Below are 21,820 nucleotides of genomic sequence, written 5' to 3' on the forward strand. Positions count from 1 at the left end.
CCGGGCCCTTCAGAACCAATTGACTCCAATTGACCTCAACCTAAACCTAGATTGCATGTCTTTGGAGTGTGGGAGGAAGCCAGAGAACCCGGAGAACCCACGCTGCCCGGGATCCGACCCTCTTGCCGTGAGGTGACACTGCTACCCACCACACCACCGTGCAGACCTCTATTACATCCTGTCTGTTTTCAATCAGAGACCATCAAGGATGAAATTACTTTTAATTATAACCGTATAACAATGTTGTATTTTGTCATATCATCTCTCGCTTACTTTGCTCTACACCACCATTAGAAATGATTATGTTCACTTGTAAGCCTCAAGATAGTCGTGCCTCGGTGTACAATCATCTCATTTTAAAGTTTTCCTTCGTATCATAGTGCTATAGTATACTAATAGTAGTCTATACATCCATGGGTACATTGCAAACATGATCAGCTAATAGATAATTCTGCGTATACTTTTAATGCTACTAATTTTCCAACATGCAAGCGAATGCAGTCTTAGCTATAACGGGTGTTCAGCCCCGGTGGTAGTCTGACTGATGTACATTTGCCGCAGATAGATTGTAGCTGACATTGTTCCGACTTGATAAAATCATCTTCAAATGTCGAGTTAAATCTCGTTTTACTGCTTTAACTCTCCAGGTCTGTTTGGACTAAAGGGTTTCACACTGAGGAAACCACTGAATGTCCCCAGCACCATCTTCACTGCCACCAGAACATTGCACTCTGTGCTGAGTCGGCCTAATGTCACGAAACTCCATTAAAAGTGATGAGTAGCCGCGTAACGCCGTTGTGTTAGGACCCAATGTGATTCACACGCCGCTCTTGTTTGATGTATAAGGCGCCGTGAGGCGGCGGTAGCTTGTGTCCGTGTATCCATTACACACATCGACTGAAAATATGCCCTCGACATGGCCAATATTTTCAATTGAAGTGTCCTGTGAGGGCGTCGTAGCGTGCAGGCATTCATCATGAGAGCGGCCGGCTCGTAGGACACAAACAACAGGGGGGGGGGGCGTTTGATTTGCACAGCGCCGCGATCAGAACACGAGAACAATGCTATCTGTAAACTAGAAGAAGAGACGCACAGGTGGCGCACAGGTGGTGCTCCTCTGGACTCAAATGAAGGACTGTCTGTGCAGAGAGGACCCAGAACCACGGACTGATTCATGACTGTTTGCATTAGAATATGTTCGTGGTAAACAAGCTCTTTTTTATAAACATGTGCTGTCATTGGTTGTGTTCACGTGTATGCTCTTTTCTCTGTTATAGTTCTAAGTGTTGGGCCATGTAAACATTGTCCCGGATGAATTCTAATCCTGAGGAACCGGGTTTCTGCCTTCTGGAGTACAGGACACTGAGTAAATGTCCCCGATCCCGCGTGCGATGGTGTGGTTCACAGATATTACCCAGTAATCAAAACGTGCAGTGAATTACAAGACGAGAGTCTAAAAGAGAACTTCATTAATCCCAAACGACAACATATGAAACACGTATTGCCACAACGACAGAAGTAACACCGACACGCAGACTAATACACATTCCAAGAGGACACTAGTGTCGCTCTTGAGCCTGCTCAGGAATTAAGTCACACAATTTTTTTTTAAATAAAACCGTAAACCTGCCATATTTCTGTGTTTATTTAAGTGGCCACTTGGGGGCAGCAGAAGTTGTAAACAATACATTGACATATCGTTGCCTTTAAAAGGGGGCCAACACATATTTTACACACCACAGTCTGTCGAATAAAGATGTGTGTGTCTCCAGAGACAGATGATAAGGTACCTCAAAGGATGTCGCTTGAGTCAGAGTCAGCCGGGTCTGAAGACTACAAGTACAAAAACAAAAGGAAACTAGAACGGGCTCTCGGTAGAGCGCATACCTTCGCATATCACAAGATTGGCAATGAATTATGAACATGTTGGCATTAGTTGCATGCCAATTGGATATAAATTGAAGAAAAAGAGAAATTGATTGAAAAAGATGTTGACCTTTTCATGACCTTGACCTTTGACCAGATCGATCCCGAAATCGAATCAAATGATCCCCGGATAATAACCAATCCTCCCACCAAATTTCATGCGATTCGCTTTAACACTTTTTGAGTTATGCGAGGAACACGCATTCACACATAAATAAATACACGGCGATCAAAACATAACCTTCCACATTTTCAATGCGATGGAAACCATCAACTGAGGCTCGCGGCTGCATTAGCCCACCAAGTGGCGGGTGTCAAAGCGAGGTGCATTGGTCATACAGACACAGGTCTTGTGACTAGGAGGCCGTCAGTGATGTTTAAGACGTGTTTTGCGTACGTACAGTCAAGTTTAAAAATTATTTTTTACTTTGTTACTTCAACGTGGCGGGAAAGGAGATGTATAAATGACGAGCGCTATCCAAAAACTGGAACATACTGCAGCGATGAGATAAAACGTTCAGTCCACATGCAGCAGAATCTTTATTTTGTGTCTTTTAGGCATTCACAGTCAGCCCCTCTCGAGCCTTTCTAAAAAACCACGCTGTATTTGATGATTTCCATGTTGCACCTGGAAGCTTTAGTACACTTGTTCTCTCGCACTGGATTTCCATCCTCATGTTTACGTGCCGAACACACCGGTTTTATTTTTCATTTTGACACTGATTAAATCCCCCCGCAAGTCTAACTCGGCTTTATTGGAAAATTAATGTGTGGGAATGAAAGCATTGTTCACGAAATGCTCCGTGATTACCGCGATGGCTCGACACACTAGTGAGTGGCCTCGTTGCCACGCTAACGGAGCGAGGCCTTCCAGCTTTGTGTCAAAAGCCGCTCTGGAGATTTCCAGCACTTATTTTTGTCATTTACTTTCTGACTCCTATCCAAACAAGAGAGACTGAGTGTGAAAGGTCAGCTCAGAGACCTCAGTTCTGTTGGAGGAATTTTGTGTGCTTTGCTTGAGCAAACATTAATGCATGAATAAATTGTCAAGATGCCGTGATTTTGTCTCCTGTCAGTGGAAATGTTCAACGTCTTTCATAAAGTTTGACAGCTGCAGCAGATTGTGTAGAAAGGAGATATTGTACGACTCTGCACTTATGTCAAGGCGCTCAGCAAAACCATCCAAATAAAATAGTTAAATCAATACATATGTTTTTTATATTAACTATTAAAAACACTCCATGCTGTGAGAATTGCCTTCCCTGCTCTTGACTTCCAGGAAAAACTCGAACACAAGCACATTGCAATCACAGCTCATCAGCCCTAAAAGCCAGGTTGAGTCATATTCCGATGGACGTATTAGTTTATATAACCGGTTTGCTATCTCCTCCACGTTGACTCTCGACTTGCTTCCTGTCGGTGGACGTCAGCCCACTCAACTGGACATCTGAACACAAGTGGCCGTGTGGAAATGTATCGCAACCCGTAATGTGAGCTTTTTATCCACAAATGATCGTATAAAGCATTTTATTCATTGGCCTGTTTGTCCATCCGACCTTCTGCTCCGGTGATATTTAAAACATGTCGGGTCGCGCCCTGTGGGCCGATGGGAACCTGGCTGAAGCCTGCTGGGAAAGGTGGGCGGGTCGAACAGACGCCGGACTCTCCCCAAAGGGAAGTTGAGATATTGTGACGGTTGTGATGTGTTTTATGTCCTTGAATTACTTCTTTTTTTTAAATTTCACTTAGATTCCTTAGATTATTTATTATTACCTTCGCATTGAAAATGCGGAAGGTTATGTTTTGATCGCCGTGTATTTATTTATTTGTATGCGTGTTACTCGCATAACTCAAAAAGTATTAAACCGAATCGCACGAAATTTGGTGGGATGATTGGTTATTATCCGGGGACCATTTGATTCGATTTTGGGATTGATCGGGTCAAAGGTCAAGGTCATGAAAAGGTCAAAATCTTATTTTTACCATAGCACGGTCAATTTTTATCCAATTGGCATGCAACTAATGCTAAAATGTTCATAATTCAATGCCCAATCTTGTGATATGCGAAGGTATGTGCTCTACCGAGTGCCCGTTCTAGTTTTTAATTTGTATCGCCGAAACCGAGCACAAGTTTGCTGTGATCGTTTGGATGTGACGAGAACATGCTGACTGGCCTTCAGCCGATGCTGTTGTCACCACTGTGGGGTGACCTCAGCGTAACTTTAGGAACATATGAATGAGTTAAACCATTTTGGGATGACATTATTCTGTATCATTGCATTTGTCTTTGCGTTCTGCTTCACGAGAGCAGCTGACGGAGTATAAAGAGTGAGATGGTCCACGCAGGACGGCGGGGCGGGAGGCGAGGTGGATGTAAATGTTGACATATGTCTGTATTCTTGTTGTTCGTAATTTAAGTCGCTTTGGATAAAAGCGTCTGCTAAATGACATGTAATGTAATGTAATAACATATTGTCGAGTGAGTCGATGATCACATGACTTGTCAGGGCAGCGACACAGCCAACCGGCCTGTTGCTTGCCGTTAGCCGGCTCTTGTTACAGAAGACATTTAACCTTCCACAGCAGGTATAACTAATCGCACTAAATTGAATAATATCAGGGCCCTGAAACTGGATCTTCTAATTTGAATGAAATTATCCTTTGTGATTTTATAAATGATATCTTGACTTCATTAACGCCGCCTCCTTTGTCTTTTGGTTTATTGCACAGTGCAGTCTCGGGTGTCTCCGCAGAGCCTTTGAATTATGCGACTCTTCATGCGACTTGTCTATTTCCTTTCGTGAATATGATATATGATATTCCTTTATTCGTCCCACAGTGGGGAAATTTCAAAAATCACAGCAGCGGTGCACATCAGAGCATCAATGAAAATAAATATAAAACACAAAACTAAATACTAACACTAAATATACAGGGGGAAAACAAAGTAAAGTGCTGAGTAAAGTAAAGTGCAGAGTTTGCCAGGATCTCCGGCGATCTACTGCGATCTGGCAGATATGGCTTCTATATATGGCTTCAGATATGGCTTCTATAACGAGCACATTGTCTTTCTGTTAGCGGTGTTTACTGTAAACTTCAGGCGGACTGTAAATGAGCAGAGGTGTCCAGCAAGTCAGTCATTAGTAAGGGGAAAAGTCAATCCTCCCCCACTGGAAACAAAGAAAGAGGCAATGCTACACTTAATATGAGTGTACGGTTGAAATACACATCAATTTCCGAATAAACATCAATATTAGACGCCGCTCGCCTCATTCTCACGCTGCATGGGGTTTTGAGGACATCTCCAGATGAGCGATAAAGGCTGATTGGAAATTAGACCTTCTGAACACTATCAGAGGTTTTATGCTTTGAATTGATGGAACTATGGACACGGTTTTTTAATCCAACGTTTCCTCATCGAAGGCCGAACCCACCGCTCCGGCACAAAGAATCAATCCCCGGCCAACCTCGGGGCTTTTGACCAGCTGCCGGTGTGCCGACGGAGAAAAGATATAGAAGTGTGAAATAAAAGAAGTGGGTGAAGCTGTGTCCGTGAGAAGGGGAGAGCAGTGTGAGCTTTTTTTCAAGATCATACTTGTAAGTAAGCAGCGCCAAAGTTTCCACTTTTTCTTTCCGTACCAAAACTTCCTCTGCTGTATTTTGTGATTGTGATTGTGAAGAGAAACAATGAAACTCATTGTTCGTATGGCTCAATCTAACCACCATGTAAATTGTGTCATTGCAGTGTGTCTACTCAGCTCTCATTGGCTGGATGGTGTCCGTTGGAAATTCTCTTGATGACTGGTTTGCATTAGTCGGTAACTTTTCAAGCCGCTCAGATTGATATCTATGTGTCAACAATGAGACAGCTGACTTTGTGTAATCTTACCAAGGACTTGAAAAACTAAACAAGAGAAGATTCTCATGCGACTGTTAGTTCCCCCGAAGGTGCGTGGAGCATTTTAGCTTTTGTCACAAAGCCCGAATTGAAGTTCAATATTCTTATTGTTACCAATAATTTAAAAAATACATTAAATCCACCCATTTTGGGAAGTGCAATAACAAAGTGCTGGAGTACTACCCCTTTAATGCCCACCTGGCCCAGCTCTGCATTGAACCTGGATATATATATTTTTTGCGACGGGGGTATTTTTTTCCACAATGGCTAAAAACACATATAAAAAGAGTATAATCGATCAATACTTGACGTGTTTCACAGCCCCGGCAGTCAGTTGGTGTTGCTCACAGCACTATGATGCCCCACTGGTAGAACAGCGGGTGGGAGAAGGTTCAAAACCTCCAACAGCCTCTGAACATTTCATCCTCTCATCATCACCACCAGAGAGGAGCTTCTGTGTGAAACTACAGTTTTTAAAAGTCTTTACAAACACTGCTGGTGCAGTCCACTCACCAAACCTTCCTGCATTCGGACAACCTCGGGGGCCTTTGCATTGCTCCATCCCACCCACACTACTCCCGGAAAACAGGTGCACCCACAACTGTGCCGAATGGCCAATGCTTGCATAATTACCGCCATGCTTTTTAAAATAAATGATAGCTTTCGAGAAATGAGCAACCAAAACATTACATCAACGCGATACATGACATTGAATGCATGTGATTCGCAGCACATGTTAAGTGCCCCGTGCCAGGTGCAGGTTTGTCAAAGAGAAACTCTTCTGAATATAAATCCATCTGGTGCGTCGAAGAAAGCACAATCCGGTGTGTTTGTTTTGTCACATGGTTTATTAAAGTGAAAAAACAGTGTTCATACCCAAAAAACATCCCATCTGTTCTATGCAAGACTATTCTATTGTTAATGAGGGAATACAGAGGCTAGCCGCACCGCTGCCATGCTGAATTATGAAACAGCCGAGCCCTTAGATTGACCTGTGACTTATACCCTCTGAGCTGCTTGTATACAGAACATATTGTGGATAATAAAACCGCTGCTCAAGGCTGCATGACAACAAAAAATAGTGCTACCGCAGCAGCTCGGCGTCTATTTGGCTTCCTCTGCGAGCCTTCGTTTACCTTTCCGCTCAGATTAAATCCCTCCGAATGTAACGCGGACACGAAAAAACCACCGCAGCAGTGGTCCGCTGTGAGGTTGACCTCAGCTGTGTGCATTCAAGGGGGAAGATACGGTTCTCTCTGCAGGGCAGCTGAGCTGTGACACTGTGCAGGGCATACTCATTTATCTGCCTTTTTTTGTTTGTTTTTTGGACTAGACAAATATTTAAGTAAAATATGAAAACATAATCTCAGTGAAAATGTATAATTTTGCAAAGCCTTCTACAATAGTCAGAGGGAAACCGTAATTATATTTTACACCTGGGGGGTATATCTTTAATCGAAGATTTTCATAGTGTTGCACTCGGTTGAACGCGCAAAACAAATGCTAAGAGAGAATTTAAAGACTAAGAATGAATGTGGGTCGTGAATTTTAGGCGAACGCGGGGGAAAAAGCAGAAGTTGAAACAGAATCAACTTTTGGAGAGACGCAACCCGACGTCACGCCGCGACGTTCAACCGCGAGACCCGGGAAGACGGCCGCGGGAAGAAGCGTTGTAGCATCCAGACGTTTACCGAGCATCCGAACCTTCTGGATCGGTCAAAGTTCACAACCTGGCGTCACTCAAATGGTCGATTTAATTGACACTCGCACACACCGCCGCGCAACCCTGGGCGAAACCGTGCAACGCCTGATTTGATGCGACTGCAGCCGTCCGAGCGCAATGATGCCGGGACGCCAGCCGAGCTCCTGCAGGCAACGTTGTTTAAAACACCACAGAAACCATCGAGGTAAAGGCAATAAACCATCGAGGTTGAGGCTACACAACCACATAGAGAGCTCTAGGAAAAACGTCATAGTTTGGATTAAGTAGTAGATAGTAGTAAACTAAGTAGAATATGTAAGTAAGTAAGTCAAGTTTATTTATTTTGCACTTATCACAAACAAAGTGTCACAAAGTGCAGTACAGTAGTCAATTAAAACCATTTGGCATTAACGGGCCAACACATTGCAACAGTTAAAAGAGAAAAGTACAATACACAGTAAAGGCATGCCATAGATTAGAATATATACATATTTTTTAAATTTAACCAGAAAATGCCTCATTGAGATTAAAAATCTCCTTTACAAGAGAGTTCTGGCCAAGACAGCAGCAGTAGCACATTACACAACGTTTATGACAATATATAAAAAAAAGAAAGATCATTTTTTAGATCACAGCATGAATAAAACCAAAACTAAGATTCAAGTCATCATAACCCAGTTCACACAGGAGCACACATACCTCCGTCAGAGAAAACATCTACGAACCGACCTCCAACTCTTTCAATCTGTTTTTAAAAACAGATGGAACAGATTTGAGCTGGAGTTTAAATGACACTATTGAATCAGAAAACCTTCGGGGTGCAGGTTCCACAGCAACGGCTGCACGTCACCAACAAGACTTCACACTGCCTCAGCAACCCTTTGGGATGCCAACAATGGTCTCCCGGTTGAAAGTTCTGGGTTCGCAAGCGAGGGCGCCTACTTCCTGCGTAGAATAGAAACTCAAACAATGTCGTGAAAGAGAGTAAAAATAATCTGAGGCAACACGGACTTGTTGAAAAAAGGGTGATAACGTGGCTTTTTGTGCTGCTCCATGAGATCTGATTTAATCGTCATAAGTGTTTGAATGTATTTTGTAGGGAAAAAAGTGTAATCTGTGTCACAGTAGGTTTCGCTATGATGTTAATTCCTTGATTGCAACTGGCTATGGATGCCAAAAAAGTATTTCAGTGTAAACCGACTGTCACATTGCATCTTATTCGCAATTTAGTTACGTTGAGAAAACGTCTCAACAGACGTGTTTAAAAAAAAGAAAGTTTCCTCCTCTTTTAATGAAATGGAAAATGATGCAAAAATAGCTGCCGCATCATAATAGTTTCCACTTCTTTTCACGGGAGAATTCAAATGCCAGGTCAGCTTTAATCTCGATGTGAGAAAGTTGCCTGCTCGGAGGTATACCGTCAAATTGATATAAACCGTGAAGCGTGGAAATGAAGACATTGATCCTTGCCTGCAGCTGTAATTGACTGTTTCTTATTATGTGTGTCGGCCTGATGACGATCACCAGCTGGAGCCCTGAGCTTCCCACCATTACAGCCTCCAGCTACATTACTGGTGACACGGGTGACATGAAATACAGCCAAATTAATATGGGCAAATTAACTGGTTATATAAGATGTAATATAAGCCCTTTTATGAGTGAGCTGTTAACGCTAGCACAGGGGAAGTTATTAGATTTGAAGGGCATGTGGACCACTATATCCCTGACACCAATATATCAACCTCTCCCAACAGTTTAAAAATCCACGTTCAATTATTACAGCGTGGCAAATGAAGCAAGCTTACAATATGCACCCCCCCACTGCCACCCTCCGAGAAATAAATATCTCCCAGACACAAGTTAAAAGCCCCGAGGCTACAAAATCAATATTTCATAGGCAGGTGGTGATAAAGAGTCTTGATTCAGCTCCTCCTGTCTCGGAGGCAGCCGGCGGTTCGGCAGAAGCCGGCGGCGTGGCTCGATGCCATCGGAAGGTATACATCCGAGTGGATTTGGGCCCCTGCACAAATTTAAAAGGTAGAGGAAAGAGTTGGCTGACCATCGCAGTGTGTGTGTGTGTGTGTGTGTGTGTGTGGAGCTATTTCATTCACGACTACCAAACTGGTGGCCCTGTCCCTTTGGAATGACCCCGCGGCGAATCGAAGGCCAGTGGGTAAGAGCGTGTGCCCGGGCCGGGTCGTTGCGTTCTAGCTGCCAAGGCTCATTTACTGGGGACCGGATCAATACCAGAACCGGGAGCTCATGTTTCAGATCCAACGGTGGCTGAGACCAAACACCCAGATCTCTCATACGCTGCATATTCGTTTTAAAACATTTGCTGTGACAAACTCGGCAACTTCCTTTTCATTCCCTCCAGTGGGTTGTGATTTATAGGATTTCCACCAATTGACAGAACCGCTGCAATGCAGCGTGCCTTTTGTTCCTGATCCAGCCGCATTCATTATCCCCCCCCCCCCCCCGCAGCAGCAGCGTTTACATTCTTTAATTTGTTTTGAGCGACAGCGGGCTGCGCGCACGCTGATACAACCCGGAGTTACAGCCGTGAAACTTGGCGTGTCACGGAGTTTCTCCATGTCTCACTATGGGAGACGACCGGCGAAATGATCGCTGCATTTACATTCAATCATTTTGAATCGCCGGACCCCCTAACCGACCTCGGCAGAGAGACGGCCTATGCAATCGAATTAATTCTCTCTCTGAGGACTCCTATTGTATTTCATTAAAATGGAATTGTTTTAGTATTCAATGGATTGTTTTGTGGTACGTTTAGATCCATGTGTGTTGGCCTAAATGCCAAAATATAACATTGCTAACGAGAACGGGCACTCGGTAGAGCGCATACCACATTTTGGCATTAGTTGCATGCCAATTGGATAAAAATTTACCGCGCTACGGTAAAAAGAACAATAATCAATCATCCCACCAAATGTCATGCGATTCAAAGAAGATTTAGACCTTTTCATGACCTTGACCTTGAGATTTGACCCGATCGCTACCAAAATATAATCAAATGGTCCCCGGATAATAACCAATCATCCCACCAAATTTCATGCGATTCGGTTTAATACTTTTTAAGTTATGCGAATAACACGCATACAAATAAATACACAGCGATCAAAACATAACCTTCCGCATTTTCAATGCGAAGGTAATAACCGCCTGCATGGCGCATGTTTCTAAATAAATAAGCTATTAAATAACCACAAAAGCTTATGGCACAGATCGCCTGGGGCCACGTTCTTCTCTTCCACAGGAGCGCTCGTCTGTTGCTAGATCTTGACGAGATGCATATGAAGATATCACATGTCACATGATCTGTGTGCTCTGTTCCTGCTGGGTCCTGCAGAATAAGCCAGTGGCTCCCATTGGTCGCCCCGGCGGCCCCTAGCAGGCTCGTCCCGTCCTGCTGCTTAGATTTTTCTTTTATGTTTGCGCTGTTCGTTTCACTCTTGCTATTTGTTGTCATGTTGAAGCCAGCGATGACATATCGTTTAGCTCCTTTTTTGAAAAGTGGAAAGACAAAAAGCTTGAACCTAAAGACCGAGACGAATCAAATCCAAGTGAAGAAGACATCATGGGCTGCAGGACAATCCGGAACAGGTGGGGGAGATATTGGATAACCTGGACCACTCTCTCCACCACCTACTGCAGGGACGTCACAAGGACAGGAGAACATTCCTCACCACTGCAATAACACTTTATAATAAATCACCTCTGGCCAGATCCTCCTCAAATATAATCAACATCAAAAACCCTTGCACCACTTTCACTGTATATACACTGTACACACTTAGTATTTTCCCCCTTTCTTTATGATTAAATTGTTCTTAAATATAATATGTCCTGCTCTGCTGTTTATTGTATATTTTTGGCTTTTTTTAATACTTAATATTCATATTTTTATGTTTTTATTTCTTTGCTTGCTGCTGCTCCAAACAAATTCCCCCTTGGGGATGAATACAGTATCTATCTATCTTTCTCTATATAGACTGCATGGATCAAAATGAGTAGAAATGCGTGGTAGACGAAAATAGATCAGACATTTTATTCCTGTATATGCTTTGGACAATAAACAAGGAGATACCTGCTAAATAAACATTCATTTCAGCAGACCCCATGCATGGGCGAGGTCAGAGGTCAGGGGTCAGGGGTCAGCACTGCTGGAGCATGAAAAAGGGGATTGAGCCGTGAACTGTGCTAGGGGCCTCTCACTTGAGCTGTACAAATGCCAGCGTGCGGTCACAGGCCAGTGTCGGACACTGAAAAACCATTGATGCCTGTGATTTATTTTTATTTATTATTATTTATTTTGAAATGTCTTGTTTTAAATATCCTGTCTTAATTTGTTTGTACATGTTTTTACTTGTTGCTGCTGTACAGACTGAGGAATCGCCAACTTAATTTCGTTGTATGTTTTTACAATGACAATAAACATCCTTACCTTACCTCACCTGAAAACAGGCAAAGAACACCAACAAACACATGAACGTGTTCCCCACTCAACAATCTATGAAATGTATGAACTCATACACATTCAGAGTCTGTTTGGATGATACAGACCCACACAAAAACCCAACCGCATGTCTAGTCATTCTCGAATCCACAGAAACTGCAGATATGCAAAAGAATTTTAGGGTTTTACAATATTTTGAACGGCGGTGCAATTCACCTCCTCGCCACGTGGGGGCGCCGCAGTCCCGCATTGCCGCGCTGCACTTGTTCGCTTGACAGTTAAAAAAAGAAAGTAGCGGAGCCGTTACAGGAAAGGGGGGGGCGGTGGGGGCTCCTTTTGAACGCTTTTGCTGGAGATCAGATGCTCCCTGTGCGGGCTGAGGAGGGAAGCGGGCTGCAGGCTGCGCTTCTGTAAAGAACACGAAAGTGTTTTTGGATTCGGCGACGAGCGGCGCACAACTTCTTCTCCGGGTCCCGCTGCCGCTGGACTTCTCTTTAGGATTTCCTTCTTGTGACAGAACCAGCTGGACTTTACTTCTCCCGCCGACATGTATTCAGCAGCGCTGCTACTGGTGCTGGCCGTCAGGATCTACGCAGACAGCATGGAGGGGCCAACAGGTAAATAGAAAGAAAGAAAGACAGAGGGGGGGGGGGGGGGCGCGTTCTGGGATGCGTGGCGCGCGCGCAGCGCTCGACCCGCAAACTCGCTGTTTTAAAGTTGGTCGTCGGGGTTGTAAAGTCGCTCTTTTCTCTCTTCAGTCTGGTTGCAATTTGCGGCGCAACTTCAAAAGTTGCGCGCGTGTGTGTCTCTCTATGTGTGTGTGTGTGTGTGTGTGTGTGTTGAGCGGTTAAAAAAACCACGGAGGCAGTCAGTGGCGTGAACTTTCTCCTTTCTGTACATACTACGTTATTATCCCGGAGGGGGGGGGGGGTGAAATTGCCTCCAACCTCAGAGTAAAATCACATCATCTTTTCATTACACGACTCAGTGGTATTGCTGATTACTGTAATTTCTAAGGACGTTTGAAAAAAAATCTTAAAAATGAAAGTGGGCTCATTATCTGCATCTCTCTCTCTCTGTTTTTCTCTTTCTCGGTCTGTCTTTCTCTTTCTCGGTCTGTCTTTCTCTTTCTCTGTGTCTCTCCCCCCCTCTCTGTGTGAGTCTCTCTTTCTCTCTCTCTCCCTCTCTCTCTCTCCATCATTTCTCTACCATGTTATCCTTGTGCAGGCTTCAGGCAGGTGGCATCTGTTACGATCTCAGACACTTAGGAAGTAGGACCCAATTGCACGACCCGGGAGGCAGAGATAAAGTATTTGTAAGTACTTTATTTTTCGGTTCTGCAGTGAACAAAATGAAAGCGCTCACGTAGTGAGGGATCAAAAACTTTTCAAGAGCACAACATAACCCGACCTGATCATGGCAAAAGACCAGACGAACTGACAAGGAACACTGGGAGACAGGGGAATTTAAGCACATGGTAACAAGACACAGGTGGGACCAATCAGGCTGACACTGATGAGCATAGGAGACAGGTGTGATGACAGGTGAAAACAATCAGGAAGCCTGGAATGAGAGAAAGCTAACATAAATGACATGAACCTCTCTAGCATATCTGTCGGTGCACAACAGTACCCCTCTAGGGCCAACTCCTGATGGCCCAGGCTGATTGTAAAGTCGTGGATAAGAGTCTTGTCTATAAATGAAGCAGCTATCCAGCTTCTAGCCTCAGGACCGTAACCCTTCCAGTCTACCAGGAATTGCTTGCCCTCCCTATTACGGACCTCCAGTAGCTTACGGACCTTGTAACGTCACCTTCAAAGAACTGGGGCGGTGGAGGGCTTGAGGCGGGAACAAGTGTGCTCTCACACGACACCAGTTCTGCGTGAAGCGTTGGGTGCACTCTCAAGGTCCTGGGGAGTTGCAAGCGTGCAGCCGGGTTGATGACTCTGGACACTGGAAACGGACCCACAAATCTCGGAGCCAGTTTCTTTGAGGCGACATGGAGTGGTAAGTCTTTGGTAGAGAGCCAAACCTTTTGGCCTGGACTGTAGGAGGAGCGACCCTGCGATGAACGTCCGACAGCCTTCATCCGAGCTGAACTGGAGAAGAGACTGGCGACACCAGCCCAAACTCTGCGACAACGTCTGATCATGGCATGTGCCGATGGAACCATCACCTCTTCCTCATTGTTAGGGAAAAGTGGAGGCTGGAAACCATTGACACAATGGAATGGAGAGAGACCTGTGGGAAGGGTATTGTGGGCAACCTCGACCCATGTGAGGTGGTCACCCAGGTGGTCTGGTTCTGGGAGAGTCTCTAGTTCTTGGTTCAGACGCTCCGACTGTCCATTTGACTGAGGGTGATATCCTGATGACAGGCTGACGGTGGCACCTATGAGTCGACAAAACTCTTTCCAGAAGGCGGAAATGAATTGTGACCCCTCCGGAAACAATGTCATTAGGGAATCCATGGATCCTGAATACGTGATTCATCATGACCTCTGCGGTGACTTTGGCAGAGGGAAGCTTGGTCAATGGGATGAAGTGAGCCATCTTTGAAAATCGATCAACCACTGTTAGAACCGTAGTCTTGCCTCTGGATGAGGGAAATCCTGTCACAAAATCCATCGAAATGTGTGACCAAGGGGAATCGCTGGAGCAAGCCCATCTTAACTTGAGATGAGGTCTTATTACACGCACACACCGGACAAGGCCACATTTTTCTTCATGGATGGCCACCAGAAACGTTGTTGAATCCTGAACATTGTTCTTGCTACTCCCGGATGGCACGAAAGCACAGATGAGTGAGCCCAGTGGATGACCTTGGAGTGAAGAGCCTCAGGAACAAACAGCAGATTGTTGGGACACTCGCTAGGCGCTGGATTCATGACATTTGCCTCTTTACACTTGCCAGGAAAAGTTAAGTGGAAGGATGGTCTTGGGCTCTACCGCCAGTGGTTCGGGATCGTAAAGACGAGACAAAGCATCGGGTTTTGATTCTGAGAAGAGTGTGAAGTTGAATCTACTAAAGAAAAGTGTCCACCTGGCCTGACGGGAGTTGAGACGCTTGCTTTCTTATATATTCTAGATTCTTGTGATCTGTCCAGACTAAAACCTCTAGCCAGTGTCTCCATTCCTCGAGGGCAGCTTTTACAGCTAACAATTCCTTGTTTCCCCGTCCATAATCGCGCTGCCCGTTTGTCAACTTCGCACAGGTAAGCACATGGATGCATCTTGTTGTCTTCTGCAGAACGTTGAGACAGTACTCCTCCAATTCCCTCATTGGAAGCATCCACCTCGACCATAAACTGGCGCTGGGGATCTGGAATGGTGAGTATGGGAGCTGAGGTGAATCTATCTCTGAGAAGTTTGAAAGCAAGATCCGCCTGGGGGGTCCACTTGAAGGAACCTTAGGAGAAGTCAGAACATGCAGAGGAGCAGCAACAGAACTGAAATTCCTAATAAACTTCCTATAGAAGTTAGCAAATCCTAGGAACTGCTGAACCTTTTTCCTGGAGTCTGGTGTGGGCCACTGGGATACTGCACTGACTTTCGCAGGATCCATTTGGATATGATTAGGTGAGACTATGTATCCTAAGAAAGACACCTCTTCTGTGTGGAACTCGCACTTCTCTGCCTTGACATATAGCTGATTATCCAGTAGTTTCTGCAAAACTTGGCGGACATGGTTAACATGAGATTTAGCGTCTGGGGAGAAAATCAGTATGTCATCCAGATACACAAACACTGAAATATTCAAGAATTCCATAAAACCTCATTCACAAAAGCTTGAAAACAGCGGCTGCATTGCACAGTCAAAGGCATTACCAAGTACTCATAGTGACCATTCTGAGTGTTGAATCCAGTTTTCCACTCATTGTTTTATTCTAACCAAGTGATATGCATTTCTTAAATCCAACTTGGTGAATATCTTGGCCGTTGAAGCAGTTCAAAAGCAGATGACATGAGTGGCAGAGGATAGCGGTTCTTCACCGTAATGTCATTTAGTGGACTGTAGTCTATGCAAGGTCTCAGAGACCCGTTCTTTCCCACAAAGAATGCTGGAGACGATGAAGGACGGATAATCCCTGATTTGAGTGAAGAGGAGATGTATTCATCCATTGCTGTTCTCTCAGGTCTCGAAATCGAGTAAAGTCTCCCTTGGGAATGGGGGCTCCAAAAGAGATCAATGGGACAGTCAAAATCTCGGTGAGGAGGTAGCGACAAGGCTTTAGACTTGTTAAACACTTCTTTAAATCATGGTAACAGGAAGGTACCTTGTGTAGATCAGGATAGTCAGGGTGATCTATAATGATCCTACTAGAGTCTGTTGGTGCATTAACAGGTTGCAGTGCGTTACACCTGCCCTTACAATCCTCTCCCATTCCTTAACTTTCCTGAAGGCCAGTCTATGTGAGGATTGTGGATCTTCAAAACCCCAAAATAATCGGGTGCTGAGTCGACTCAAAAATATGAAATTGCATGCTCTCGGTATGGTCCTTATTTATAGTAATTGGGCTCAGTGCAATGGGTAACTGTGAACAACAAGCGGCGCCTAGGCACTGGCACTAACAGGATGAGATAGCGGGACAGTTTTATTTTTAGCTGTTTGACTAGGCCCCAGTCTATAAGGCTTTCGTCCCCTGAGTCTATTAACACACCCTGGTCAAAGGTCTGATTGTTAATACAAATGTCTACCTGAGTAACAGGTCGAGGAGGGGTGAAACTTGCTCACCAGCGCCTCCTTTTGACTGGTGAGCACGATCTTTCCCGGCATGAAGCGAGTTGATGACCCGCTGGCCGCAGTAAACAGCAACCTCCCGTAGTGACTGCCTCTCCTCCAGAGAAAGCCTGGTTTTCCAGCTGCATGGGTTCCCCGTCATTTCGATGTAGTCCTCTGATGGTCCCTCCGCTGGCGGCCCGACCCCTCGCGAATTCTGGAAGCTGGGGAATAGCATCTCGGGATGCGTGGCGGGCGGTTATCGATCCGGATGGCCACAGCGATGAGATTCCAGATCCCGGGTGTCCCAGTGGAGCCAGCTGGTCCTTTATCGGTTCCAAAGTCCCTGTCATGAGGCGCCACGAAGGCGGAACATTCCATCCGCTGTCCGCTGCTGCTGTACGAAACTAGATGGCATAATCAACCACCTGACTGGCGGTTGGTTGAAACAGTCTTCTGCTGGCCTCCGTAGCAGGCGATGAGTGGTCAAAATGCGCCTCATAGTCTCTATGAAATCGGCCAATGGTGTCTCTAGACCATTCTGCAGTAGCCCAGGCTGCAGCTCTTCCCGTTAAATGCGACAATATAAAACGCCTTACCATGCTCAGATAAAAAGCTGCTGGGTTTGAAAAAAAGCTGCAGATCACACTGTACCAGAAAGGCTCTGCACTGAAGAGTCTCCGCAAATCTCTCCGGAAGAGCCAGCCGCATCGGGAGGAAACAGCCTGACCTGGGTCGCCAGCTGGAGTATTGAGACGCAAATCCCCAGCTGTGGATGACCTGACCGGAGGAGCAGTCTGTTGATGAGTGAAAAATTATTCATTTGGGCAAACAGTTGTTGCATCTGTGTAGATAATTCTTCCTGAACCCGCCTGGCGCAGCTCTTGTATTTCCGGCTGACTTTGTCCAGTTTTTCCTCGTGATGAAAAATCGCGCGCCTGTACCGACAGAAGCGGCGAAAACGTTCTTCTCGGCTGGGTCCATAATGTTGTTACGATCTCAGACACTTAGGAAGTAGGACCCGAGGCAGAGATAAAGTATTTGTAAGTACTTTATTTTTCGGTTCTGCAGTGAACAAATGAAAGCGCATGTGGTGAGGGATCAAAACTTTTCAAGAGCACAACATAACCCGACCTGATCATGGCAAAAGACCAGACGAACTGACAAGGAACACTGGGAGACAGGGGAATTTAAGCACATGGTAACAAGACACAGGTGGGACCAATCAGGGGCGGGGCTGACACTGATGAGCATAGGAGACAGGTGTGATGACAGGTGAAAACAATCAGGAAGCCTGGAATGAGAGAAAGCTAACATAAATGACATGAACCTCTCTAGCATATCTGTCGGTGCACAACAGCATCAACATTCCCCCATCCTCCCGTGCGTGTCATGCCAGGCAATGTAAATCACGCCGCGGTGGTTAATTCATCCCTCATTGGTTTTTATTTACTGCTGATGTACCTGTGAAATGGGCCGCCGCCGCCGCCTGCCGATGGCGTTGATGGAACATGTTGCGTAATTATGTTGCTGATGATGATGCAGAGGGGGGACGATTTGCTCGACGGGTTCAGTTTGTGGAAAGTCAGCCTTTGGAGGCATAAGGGGGGGCGACGATAAATCAGTTGGAGCGTGTTTTCTTTCTGCAGCTACGAAGCAATACAAGTGTAGATGAATTACTAATATTAGCGTTGTGCCCCCGGGTCCGGCCGGATCCACTCGTGTGCCAGTCAAACTGGGATTGACAGACGCCGTCTCAAAGGGTTCTCCTGAGAGGGGAAAACGGGAGATTTGAAGCCACGAAGCCTTGAAGCTCCGGAGAGCCCGTCGGAGAGTCCAAATCCTCCTCGGGTTTTTGCCCGTGGCGATATTAACACTTGAACGGTCAAAGGATTTTCCGGGGGCCTTTCGAACCCTTGGCCCTCGAGGAATGCCGAGGGAGAAAAGGCCTCGGGTCGAGCTGGTCTCAGGACAGTTGGTTTATCTCAAGAATGCGTTGCGGCTCGTTGCAGCCCCTCAATATATATATATATATATAAATACTCTGTCACGCGGGTATCGGTGACACGGGCCACCTCGACCAGTTGCCGAACAGAAGGGCACCGAGCCGCTCCCTCGCTCTCCAGGATCGAGTGGGTTCCGCGGGTCGGATTCAACGTGACGAGCCAACTGTCCGACGAGATTACCCAGAGACGGAGAGGACGGTCGCTTCACCAGCTGGCAATCATCCTGCTTATGTCTTTGGGAATTCACTGCTGTCTGGAGAATGTCCTCACAGGAAGCAATAGGTCAAGACTAAGCTGGACTCCCTCGGGCTGTGCATCCAACCTCGGCACCTCTTTTAGTACCGACTGAAATATGCCCAGCGTCTATCTTAAAAGTACACAAAGCTGACAGATGAGGCAGATTTGTAATGTTTTTTTTTAAACTTAAGCGTTGACTTGATGTTCCCTGGTTGCATTTTATAATTTAATTAGTCAACGGTCTTGTACTGCTGCTTTTCTCCCACATATTTCTATATTAATAGGTAGAAGGACTGCAACTAATACATAATTTCATTATCAAATAATCTTTATATTTAAATAAATAATAAAAAAGTCAATTATTCTATAAAATGTCAGAACATTATGAAGAATTCCCATCACTATTTACTAAAGTCAAAGATGACTAATTCAAATGTGTTTTGTCTGAACCAGCATGCAAATGCCCTAATATATTACATTTACTGTCAAAGAGGACTGAGGGAAGCAGAAACTAATAGAATAGAATATACACTTTTATTAATCCCCAAGGGGAAATTAGTTCTCTGCATTTAACCCATCCTTAGTTATTAAGGAGCAGTGGGCTGCGGTGAGGCGCCCGGGAAGCAACTGGGGGTTCAGTGCCTTGCTCAAGGACACTTCTTTGCAAACTAATGGGGCGGGATCGAACCCACAACCCTCAGTTGCAGGGCGGGCCCTACCCACTGAGCTAAAGCCGCCCAACTAGAGATTTATTATTACAACAACAACTCAAAAGAAAATCTAAATAGTGGTTGATTAATGTCCCGTGTGTGGACTAAACATTCGACTGACTAATCATTGTGCATCTAAATAGTAATGACGTACCTGTGTCAGATCTGCTTTGGTATCCTTAGAGACAGCAAAGCGTACCAGTCCGCCATCTTTGTTCGCTTCGTTTGAGGAATCTAAATTTTCTCCTCCATTTCTTTTTTTATTCAAATAAATATGCAACGCGCCATACATAAACAACTTTTCCTATAATCTAGATATATGTTGGTCACGTTTGCTGGATGTTGAGCAGAGAATATCTTTAATAAATAGAAGTCAACAAGCCCAAAGAGCCATTGGCTCGGTTGCGGAGGGTTGCATCATTCGATGCATGGAAAGCCGAGTTTGACCAACTGTGATAAAATGCAGATTTTCCTCTGTCAAGATGAGGAATCCGTGGAGAACTTTCGATATGCGACACTTGTCGCTGCTCCGGACACATTTTGATTGGGACTGTAAAAGTGACTGAGCCTCGCAGTTCGTTGACGTCATGTGGCAGAATCCATGAAGTTTCAACGTCTCCTTTTTTAAGGGATGCCAACGAGTTGTCGTGCAGCTTTAACGCTTAAAAACCCCAAACGTTGCACTTCGGTAGCATTCAGGCAAATGCTCCATTATTAGGAAAGGGTCAGGATGTGGCTGCACTTAGAGTTGATCTGTTTTAATGTACACCTCGGCTCCATTCCATCACCTACAAAATTATGTCATCGTTAAGGTTGAAAACCTGCCGGGTTGGTTGAGTGCAACCGGCTCCTGTTACCGGCGGCTCAGAGTAGCCGGAGCAAGAAGCTCCCAACGCTCCGAGATTGGAGGTCGGAAGGCGGTTGGCTTGAAAAGACCACAGTGAAATGGGCGCTGACACGAGAAGGCGGTCTTTCACGGGCTGCTGGGAGGACGTAGTAGGGGTCCACGGTGTGTAGCGGCCTGGATCCGGCTCAGTGTTAATCCAACAGAAAATTGCCTGACGCACACGGCTCTCCTGGGGCAAATGTGGAGGCTGTAAATGGAGAAAATGGAGCGTACGTTCACACAAAAGCCAATGATGAAATGCAGTTGTTCTGGAGGAAATAACACAAGATTATCTAACGGAGTAATGGCGACACGTTGTTCAAGACGTAGAGTACAACCCGTAATTATAGATGGGGGTGGGGGGGTAATGAGAAGACACGAGGAACAAGGGTTGTGTCGACACCCATTTTTTATAAAGGAAGACAAATCACAGGAATCTATCACGACATGCTTCCATGTCGTTTTCCAGACGGCTTCGAGTCCTCGGAGCCGTGGGACAAAGATCCAGATGTACCTCCCTACTTTTTGGCCGAATGAATGCAGATTAGCCGGAGCGTTTGACATTTCACTCTTCCCCCTTCCTGTCGCAGCATTAGACAGGCGGCCTGTTGCAAACACGAGCGGGCTATTCTTCAGTTAAAATGAAGAGGTCAAGCATAAAATGTGTGGACTTCTTAATTGAATTGCCCGTGAGAGGTGGAAGCCAGCCAGGCCTTTCTTTCCACACAAACCGCCACTTTGATGGCTTTCGAGCCATTTTAATTGCCTCTTCTGTCAGTCGCCAGTCGCTGGTCGTCTCCGAGAGTTTTTATTGGCAAAGCAAACTTGTGGAGATGTGCGACAGAATAAAACATTTGCGTTTTAATCATCGCGAGTGAACGACTCCACGGGAGTTCGAAGGGCCTCTGTATAGCGGGGAGACTTGGCAAAACTTCGATGCCTTTTTATAGATAGAAAACCTGCGGCGTGATTACTTCTATTTATCTCAAAAGGGGTTGAGGCTGAAGTCAATTTCCTCCCAAGTGAGTTAAGTTGGTGGAATGCAACGTCGCGTCCAACAGACGTTATTGTGCCTGTCTGAGCTGAACACCAGCTCCTTCAGCTTCATCTTTCTTTCTCCGCTGTGTATCTTCAGGGGTCAACAGTATTGAGCAATAACACATACATTTGTTACAGTAGTGTGATTAGTCCCGTCCCTTCACCCCAGGGATTTTGATTTCTCTCCCTGTGCCTTCAGTGGACAGACTGTTCGGGGCCTCGCG

At 45.4% G+C, this 21,820-nt stretch overlaps 1 protein-coding gene across 1 annotated transcript in view; it reads left to right on the forward strand.

Moving 5' to 3' along the window:
• The first annotated feature begins 12,395 nt into the window (after window positions 1-12,395).
• ptprua (protein tyrosine phosphatase receptor type Ua) overlaps window positions 12,396-21,820 on the forward strand; it is a 202,344-nt gene continuing 192,919 nt past the window's right edge. Inside the window, exon 1 of the mRNA XM_056419063.1 lies at window positions 12,396-12,617. Within this exon, the coding sequence (XP_056275038.1) occupies window positions 12,548-12,617 (70 nt within the window). The 5' untranslated portion in view covers window positions 12,396-12,547. The remainder of the gene's footprint in view (window positions 12,618-21,820) is intronic.

This window comes from Pseudoliparis swirei, chromosome 1 (assembly GCF_029220125.1).
Source record: "Pseudoliparis swirei isolate HS2019 ecotype Mariana Trench chromosome 1, NWPU_hadal_v1, whole genome shotgun sequence".
In the NCBI taxonomy this organism is placed as follows: domain Eukaryota; kingdom Metazoa; phylum Chordata; class Actinopteri; order Perciformes; family Liparidae; genus Pseudoliparis; species Pseudoliparis swirei.